At 28.8% G+C, this 9,642-nt stretch overlaps 1 protein-coding gene across 7 annotated transcripts; it reads left to right on the top strand.

Annotated features, from left to right (window-relative positions):
• Nucleotides 1–2,235: 2,235 nt before the first annotated feature.
• LOC130940661 (WRKY DNA-binding transcription factor 70-like) lies at nucleotides 2,236–9,642 on the top strand. 7 transcript variants are annotated; one of them, XR_009070353.1, is made up of 6 exons: nucleotides 2,236–2,826; nucleotides 4,733–4,834; nucleotides 6,910–7,075; nucleotides 7,500–7,601; nucleotides 8,686–8,854; nucleotides 9,120–9,642. XR_009070353.1 is itself a non-coding variant. In XM_057868868.1 (6 exons), exons 1-5 carry the CDS (start codon nucleotides 2,498–2,500, stop codon nucleotides 8,833–8,835), a joined length of 801 nt encoding a protein of 266 aa, XP_057724851.1. In that variant the 5' UTR covers nucleotides 2,236–2,497; the 3' UTR covers nucleotides 8,836–8,854; nucleotides 9,120–9,642. The 7 variants fall into 7 exon arrangements, 5 of the variants coding, with proteins under 5 accessions (XP_057724851.1, XP_057724853.1, XP_057724854.1 ...); XR_009070354.1 differs by having other exon boundaries at nucleotides 8,608–8,733; XM_057868868.1 differs by having other exon boundaries at nucleotides 8,734–8,854.

Genomic DNA, 9,642 nt, shown 5'->3' with positions numbered 1-9,642 from the left:
ATGAGAGTTTTCAATAATTCTCCTCATCATGGTTGTTCTCGGATGACCCAATCGGTCGTGCCAAGTTATGAACTCATTTGAGCTAGTAAACTTCTGGTTTACAATGGCATGTGATTCAATTGCACTAATCTTGGTATAATACAACCCAGATGAAAGTGAGGGTAATTTTTCTAATATAACTTTCTTATTTGAATCATGAGTTGTGATACATAAATACTCATGATTTTCCTCATTCATCCTCTCAACATGATATCCATTTCGGCGAATATCTTTGAAACTCAACAAGTTCCTCAGAGACTTGGTAGATAATAGTGCATTATTTATTATAAATTTTGTTCCTCCAGGAAACAAAATTATAGCTCTTCCAGAGCCTTCTATCACATTGCCTGAGCCAATAATAGTATTAACATATTCCTCTTTTGGCACAAGATGGGTAAAATATATATCACTTTTGAGAATAGTGTGCGAACTTGCACTATCCGCAAGGCATACATCTTCATTACATATCATTGCCATTCTCTTCAAAAACAAATAATAATAAAATGAGTAGTATGCACAATTAAATTGAATACTTGATCAGAATTATTTTTCTAAGAAACACTGTACATAAAATAATGTCATATACTAAAATTTTATTTTAAAATTTGACACATTTAATAATTTCAAAATTCATAAACATTAATATTTCATTATTTATGTACATCACATTTGAAACTTAAATACATAGAAAATAAAACTTAACAATAAGTTCTTTACATTTTTTATTTACATAGATACTTCACAATCCCACATATTAAACTATTCCATCATTGATCAAATGACCAATATTTTCTTCAAGATCCTCAAAGAAATCAGATGCATCATAATGAGTGGTGGAGTTCTCAGCATCATTTGAAACAAAATTTGTTTCCTTTCCTTTGTCGTCCTTTTTCAAAGATGCCTGGTAAAGATCGACTAGGTGCCTTGGGGTACGACAGGTACGTGACCAATGGCCCTTTCCACCACAACGGAAACACTTATCCTCTGTTGATTTACTCTGTCCGATATTCCTTTCTTTATCCCACTTCTGGTGAGATCCTCTCTTTTGAACATAATTCTTTTTCCTTCCATAATTTTTCTTATTATTAAAACCTTGCCATTTACCTCTTCTAGGGTAATTTGCCACATTTACTTCAGGAAATGGGGCAGCGCCAGCTGGGCGTGCTTCATGATTTTTCAATAACAACTCATTGTTGCGTTCAGCAACAAGAAGGCAATAAATTAACTCAGAATATTTTTTAAACCCTTTCTCTTGATACTGCTGCTGTAGGAGCACATTCGAGGCATGGAAGGTTGAGAAAGTTTTCTCCAACATATCATGATCAGTTATTTTTTCTCACACAATTTTATTCGTGAGGTGATTCGAAACATTGCAGAATTATATTCATTTATAGATTTAAAATCTTGTAAACGCAAATGCGTCCATTCATATCGGGCTTGAGGAAGTATCACCATTTTCTGATGATTATACCTTTCTTCAAGGTCTTTCCAAAGATCTGCAGGATCTTTTAATGTAAGATATTCATTTTTCAATCCTTTGTCAAGATGACGACGAAGAAAAATCATGGCTTTAGCTTTATCCTTCTAGGATGCATTATTTTCAGCCTTAATGGTATCTCCAAGATCCATTGAATCAAGATGGATTTCAGCATCTTGTATCCATGATAAATAATTGTTTCCAGATATATCAAGAGCATTGAATTCAAGATGAGAGAGTTTCGACATAATGAACAATTTGTTACCTGAGTCTTCCTAAAAATTTGATCAGAGTCTCGTGCTAATAACGTGTTGTAAAATAAATAAAAGATATATTAAATATAAAATAAAGATGTATTAATAGACGACTCTAGCATTAAAATAATTAGCTCAATAATGATTTGTATATATATAATAATATTATATGTTATAATGAGTATATATATATATAAAGATAGAAAAGAGTATAAAAAGTAAAGAAAGAGAGAATTGCATAAATATATATATAAAGATAGAAAGATGTATTAAAAGTAAAAAAAGAGATAATTGCATTTGTTTATAATAAGAGAAAGAAAGAGAACATTTTTATATTGCTTTGTAGTGTAAAAAAAAAAAAGAGAGTATTTATTTATTATTGTTGTGTAAAAAAGTCTCCTACTATACTCCTATTTATACATGTATGAGGTCTTTATTTTCAACATACATTTAATATTCATTCTCTCTTTAAAAATGAATTTTACATGGGAATGGACATCCATGTTGCTCGTTCTTATCACAACAAATTAGACAATAAGACAATTACTAGCTAGCCCGCTGCCTTTCCCAACATTTAATTATTTATTTATTGTTATTGCCAAAACTAACCCCAAAAAGCATATCACTTCTTCCTTCTCTTCTCATTATGCTTTTTTAGCCTCTCCTCTTATCGTTACCAATAATAACAAAACCCTTACAAGATCCAAACCAAAAAAGGCAAACAATTATGAAGAAGAATACCCTTTGTTCTGAAAATAACGATGTCTCATCGAAGAAGAAAAGAATAATAATCAAAGAACTTGTTCAAGGTCAAGAAGCTGCGACTCAGCTGAAGCTTCTTCTTCAGAACCCCATTGGCGACACTTCTCTCTCAGCTGAAGAGCTTCTTGGCAACGTCCTTACTTCCTTCGCTGAAACCCTTTCTCTTCTTGCTTCTAATCATTCCCAGGAACAACCTTGTCCCAGCGATGATTATTCCGGAGGAGAATCTCATTGTATGAAGAGATCTAATTTGACTCCGCCCAAAAAAGTTGGAAGAGGCTGCTACAAAAGAAGGTAAATAAAAATAGCTACTTTTTTAATGGATGCATATTTGGCATGTAGTACCTCATATTTGACACAAACTTCCGTGAACATACACTTATTATTTTGGAAAATTTCAAATCTTCTTTAATAATTTTAATAGTCAATATTAATATATATTGTATATATTTTTAATAATTAAAATTATTATTAGAATATAATTATTTTAAAAATATCTGAAATTATTTTTTATTATATAATATTTAAAAATTTTAAATATTAATATTTTAATAATTTTAATAAAATTGATATATAATTAAACTTAACTGTTAAAAATATTAAAATATAATTATTTCTGAAAATACCTAAAACTATTCCTAATTATATATTAGTTTTCTTTTCGGAAGGGGTGGGGGCCGGGGGTTACGTTGATTAAATTGTTGGCTAAACATGAAGTGTCAGATATGAATCTAACTAAAAGGGTTTCTGTTTTGTGCATTAGCTCATCACTTCAATGCAATGTTGTTGTTTTGTGGGTAGTTTGAGTTCCCACTTCCCACTTCCCAGCGTTGGGTTTCACTTCACACGTACGGCAGGACATAGAAAAATTCAAATTAACAATTATTAATATTTATTTATGAAAACTTTTTTAGCAAAATAAGTTTTGATAATTCATATATTTTATATGAATATTGTATTGTTTATTGTGCTTGATAGAGAATGAAAAAGGAAAATAAGAGTAAGTTGTTCAATAAATAGTATATTAAAGGTAAAAACTAACAACAGATATATTGAATTAAAATAAACTAAAAACATAGATGAACTAAAATGTTCCATTAACATGACAAATTCTGTGAATTAAAAATGAACAATATAGAGGAAAAGGGCTTGGCACATGTTTTCTGGGCGAATGAAAAATTTAAATACTAGAATTTGATAGAACAAGTATAGGGAGTAAACTTATAATTAGTTAACATTAGCCATAGCCATTGCATATTTTTTATTATTATAAAATTACTTTTTTAATCTTATTTTTTGGAGGGTTATTAAATAAGTGATAAAATTGTGAAATAATAAGAAAAAAAAATAGGAAGAATTTTTATTGATTGATTGAATGATTGAATTGTGAAGGTGAAATTAAATATATATAGAGTATTAACTTAAGAAAGATAAAAATAAATAAAGATAAGATAAGAATAACTAAAGATAAGATAAGATAAAATAATAAAGACTAAAATTATAATTGAATTTATGTATTCTATTGGGTTGAATTTATAGACTATGAAATTTTTTTATTGTTGTTATGAGATAAGGTGAAAGAGTAGTTTAATATTAAAAATTCAGTATTGATAAGTTTAAAATTTAGAATATAAAATTAATTCAAAAAAAAATTTACTGACATAATTGTTTGCAAAATGTTAACGTTTTATAGTTGGACTTTGATATGATATCAAAAGATATTTATACCATAATGAATTATTGGACAATGGAGGAAGTTATGAGATTATATATAGGACTTTTTACAATAGATATTTATACCATAATTAATAATCTTAGTTTTTCTTGGATTTGCTTTTCGCTATGAGATATAATGATTTACAATAGATTGTGGCTGCTAGTTAGTTGTTGTTGTGTACCGCATGCTATTTTGCTCGAAAGCGACATGCATATATGCTATCTTTTTTGAAAGGGTTTGGTTAGTTACATAATAATTTTTTTAAATAATTTGAATAATAAATTTTAAAATTGATCTAATAAAATAAAAAATATTTTATTTTTAAATTATTTCTTAAATTTTAACATTAGAATAATCATTCGTATATATCTAATGAATTAAACATTTAATATATTCATTATTCACATTATTTAGTATTTTTATTGTTTACCTATATTTTTTTATCTGAAATTTTTGATATTGGTTAATGGTAATTATTATTAGGAGGACTGAACACACATGGACCACAATCTCTCCCACTGCAGATGATAATCATGCATGGAGGAAATATGGAGAGAAAGAAATTCAGAATTCTAAATTTCCTAGGTAACTGTCATCATTATATTATTTATTTTCTTTTTTTATTTTCTCTCTAAATAGTCTGATCTGCTTGGTGTTATTATGTGGTTTATGGTTGCCATCAATTTCACCCTAATATGTCTTTGATATTATATTTAAAGAAAGTTTAGATAATAAGCAGAATTTTAATCAACATATAGTCAATAACTTCATTTTTTTAATTTTTTGAGAGTCTTTATAAAGACTTCTAAAATATTTTTAAAAAAAATATTTTTTAATAATTAAAATTTAACACATATAATCAATTAAATTGTGTTATTTTTATCAAAATTAAGTTAGACAATTTAATTTGACCGAGAAAATAGTAAATCAAATCTTAAATTTGTTTAAATTAATATTATTTTTTATAAAAAATGACTACAATGCTTTTATTATAGAAAATAATTAAAATACTCTTATTATATATATTAATTTTAAAAATTCTAAATTCTAATCCTTTACTTCTCTGCCTCATAGGATTAGAATTTAGAATTTTCAAAATATATATATAATAAAAGTATTTTAGTCATATTATATAAAAAGAATATTTTAGGCATTTTCTTTAATAAAGATATTGTAGTTATTTTCTATAAAAGAATCATATTAATTTAGATCGATTTAAAATTTAATTTACTATTTTTCAATCAAATTATTTTGTTTATCCTCATTTTAATAAAAATAATACAGTTTAATTAATTATATGTGTTAAATTTTAATTATTAAAAAATATTTAAAAAAAAAGACATTTTAAACATTTTTATGAGTGACTTTTTTTTTATATTAACTACATATTAACTACAAAACTAGTAATCATGTTACATGATTCTTATATTTTATCTATGACTTTGACTTTTGACATCATTCATATTCTTCTGCAAATAATTGGTGGTAGTTTTGTTTGATAATTTTAATAAAATATCTTTAAGATCACTCATTGTCAAAAGAATTTAAGGTCATCTAATTACAATAATTGTAAACTAAAAAATTATGTTCAGGATACTTTCCTTAATACTTGATAATTATTAACAATAAAGTTTTTTACGTAAGTGTCAAGAAAAGATATATTATAGAAAATTTAAGTTTTGTGATTTAAAATGTTTGAATTATAACTTATTATTATATTAAAATGCATTAAATTTTTAATGTACTAATTCTTATGTATCATATTTTAAAATAATGAGTATATTATTCTTTTTAATATTGGACTTTGAAGGGTCTAAAAAATATCTCACAGGAGCTCTTAAGAGCAAAAAACACAATTTTTTTATTTATCTTATGAAAAAAGTTTAGCTTGTGCTTTTCTTGAAGGTTGAGCAACCACCTCAAAATTAAATATTACTAAACTCACGAGAAGAGAATATAATCTAAAGGCATGAAGTCATAAACATAAATAGCCTAAATTCTAATAATATACTAATCTATATATTAAACTTGATCATTAGTGCGTGGGGCATATTCCTCTTCTTTTCCACTTGAAGCGAAGCTTTGGAAGCTGCTGCATTTAATTTGTTCTGCCACCACAGTTGAAGGTTCTTTTCGATCCATATAAATGCTTCCCGAATCAAGACCACCATCACTATCTTCAAAAACCAAATCAAACTAAGATTATGAAGTAAGAATGAAATGAAGTGGTTTCCTTATTTTCATGAGGGGAAAATTAAAGGTCTTCCTTGAATATGTGGCATACACTGATGCAGAAAGACCTGAACCATAGTTCTTTTAATATCTTTCTTTGTTCTATCGGATCATGCACCAACCTCTTTATGCAAATATTCAATGTCGTGTTGGCCGAAACATAGTTGATTCTTTAGTTTTGTTACTTGTCCTGGAATTTAAGTTGATGTGAAATGTGAGCTTCTTTATTTTATACCCAACTACATTCGTTTCTTGTGTTTTATTTCTATTTTAAGCTTCGCTTCTATATTATTATGACAGTAATTTCACGTTTTATGCATGTGTGGTTGGATTCAAAGTATGATTGAGACTATTGGTTTATTGTGCAACGTAACTTAATAATTGTGATTTAAAAGGTAGTTTATTAATGATCTACAATTTGCACGCAGGAGCTACTTTAGATGCAGTAGAAAGTATGATCAAAATTGCCGGGCAATCAAACATGTGCAGAGGACACAAGAGAATCCTTGTATGTACCAAATCACATACATTGGCATGCACACGTGCAAAGCCACCCCTAATGATGCTCCATGTTTGGTCATGGTGGATTGTAAGGTACCAACTATAAAACAAGACACTACTCCTCCTCCTCCTTCTATGTTGTCAGATTTGAAGGATATTATTGAACCATACAAGCCTTCCATTATTATGCCACCAAATATGGTATCTAATGATAATGCAAACAATGTATATCCATGTCCAAGCTCTCAATGTTCGGATATGGATTTTGGGGGTGGATTTAGTTCATTTTAGGGAATCATGACTTTTTCTTGATTTTATCATTTTAGTTGTTTGAGATGGTTGAACTAGTGATCAATAGCGGTATAGTGATTATGGTATATATAAGAATAAAATTAATATTTTAATAGAAAAATAATTTGTCTGTTGTCTTTTTGTCTTTACTAATAAGATTGAAAATATTGTATATATTGTTTATTTTGTGCATTCTCCAGTGCTTATATCTTTGTCTCTATTTCAGTATTTGAAAGTAACACTAATCAACTGGAGCTTGAGCTCATCAAATGTGGGGCATATATATATGAATGTCTTGCTTATTATGATACAGATCATATATATGAAGGTAAGGTAAATTGGTTAGTAGTGAATTATGTGAGATTTTTATCATTCTACTTAATCTATATATTCTTTTAATATAGAAGTTCCATATAAAACTTTTAATTGCCACCGTTCTTAAGACTTATTACTAAATTAATATATTTTTTAAATTATTTATTATTATGCCATTGCATTGTAGAGACACTAAAAAAAATCTGCCTCCATAAAAAATTATTAATGCTATACTGTATTAATAAAGATATTTGTTAAATATATAATCATTTATGTGCATATATTTAATATATAACACGTTTTCTTATGCAAGAATTCTTTTAGACTTAAAATGTGAATTTTGTATAATGTTATTTTTTTATTTTAGAAATAATAAAAATTAAATTGTGTATCTTTTAATCTTAAATTTTGATATCATATCATGATCAATCTCTTATTCCAAAATTTTAATCTACTAAATACATATACATAAATTGTTATATATTTAAAAATATGTCACTGTTTTGATACAGTATAGCATTAATAATTTTTTTATGGAGGCACGCATTCTTTTGTAGTGTCTCTACAATAGAATGGCATATTAGTAAATAATTTAAAAATATCAATTTGCACAAATAAAAAGAGAGGTTATAGTCAGTTAGAACTTAGAAGTTAGTTAGAGAGTTACTTATATGGATGGTTATGTGAAGTTGAGTTAGCATTATAAATAGTAAATTTCTATCAAGAATTCTTAATCACGTATTCAATAGATAACAATTTTTAAAAATAAAAAATACCATTGATGGCTAATTGATAGTTATAAAATACAAAAGTTACTGACCTTCTAACACTCCTCTTCTACCACGAAAAAGTCTAAGGGCCAGCGTTTTTTTAACAATTTGGCCAGCACTTAACCATCAAAAAAAATTAATCTCACACCATTAAAAATATTATTAATGGCTGATTGATAGTTACAAAACACAAAAATTACTGACCCATAACACTCCTCTTTTACCACTATGGATCCATGGTTGAAGCAGTGAAGTATGTTGCCTTTGTAGAAGATAACTTCCTAACCTGACGCCACCTTGCTATATTATTTTCAATCTATGGTCAAGAATTACAAGATCACTTGGAGAAGGACACGATTTTCCTAATATTTGCAGGTACGCAAACTGAATCCAAACAATACGAAGAGTGGCGTGTTGATGACTACAATGTTACTTTCTGACTCTCTGCATATGCATCCTTCAAGCATCTGTTATTAGTTGTCATTTTGCACAAGAGGTATTAATCCATATTCATATTTACTTAGCTTCTCAAACAGAAATTTGAATCTGTCAATTACAACTAGAATTCAAATCGGTAAAGAAACTTAGCTCTAGATATGATTATTATCAATTTCGCTAGGAAGAAAATGGAATTTTTTAACAATGAAAACAATCGGCTGAAAATCTAGTCCAATACAGATAAAAAATAAAAAACAATCTCCAAATTACTCAAATAAAAAAAATCCATTCAGTTAATCAAAAAATTTAACTATGCCAAACAGTTTTTCTCCTCAAACCCTCTACCACCCCACCTTCATCAATCATCTCCTTTTACCGGCATCAATCGCACCCTCACCGGCAATCATCATCACCTTCTGGGGTCATCATGTCGTCGCCTCTCAGCAAGTAGTCCTCACCTCCGTGCGTCTCTCTCTCCCTCGCCGGCAGCCAACATCGCCGACCGGCTCTTCCTCCTCGTCGCGCGTCCGTCGTTCCCCTCGCGCCTCTCTCTCCCTCACCGGAAGCCAATCTCGGTGTCGGTTTCAACCACCGCGGGAAAGAACATCGACTCCGTACTCTCCCTTGACGCGCTGCTTGGCTCACAATCCACTATCACCGCGTGACGCTCACCCACTCATTAGAGATACTTGTTGCTGGACTCCTTAAATTCGTCGCTGGTTGGCACGGCAGACACCATCATCGGTGTCGCACAATGCCCACTTGTTACTTCAATAGGTTAGTTGATGGCCAGGGTTTTAATTTTTAAAAGAGTGTTCATAAAATGTATTTAGTTGAGTGAATGGA

This window comes from Arachis stenosperma, chromosome 7 (genome assembly GCF_014773155.1).
Source record: "Arachis stenosperma cultivar V10309 chromosome 7, arast.V10309.gnm1.PFL2, whole genome shotgun sequence".
In the NCBI taxonomy this organism is placed as follows: Eukaryota; Viridiplantae; Streptophyta; class Magnoliopsida; order Fabales; family Fabaceae; genus Arachis; species Arachis stenosperma.
Note: the sequence above shows the minus strand (reverse complement) of the source record. Positions and strands in the feature narration are given on the sequence as shown.

Coding starts and splice junctions, on each gene's coding strand:
- LOC130940661 (XM_057868868.1), top strand. CDS start 2,498: ATGAAGAAGAATACCCTTTGTTCTGAAAATAACGATGTCTCATCGAAG. Junction 2,827..4,732: donor AGAGGCTGCTACAAAAGAAG/GTAAATAAAAAT, acceptor AATTATTATTAG/GAGGACTGAACACACATGGA. Junction 7,602..8,733: donor TACAGATCATATATATGAAG/GTAAGGTAAATT, acceptor TAATATTTGCAG/GTACGCAAACTGAATCCAAA.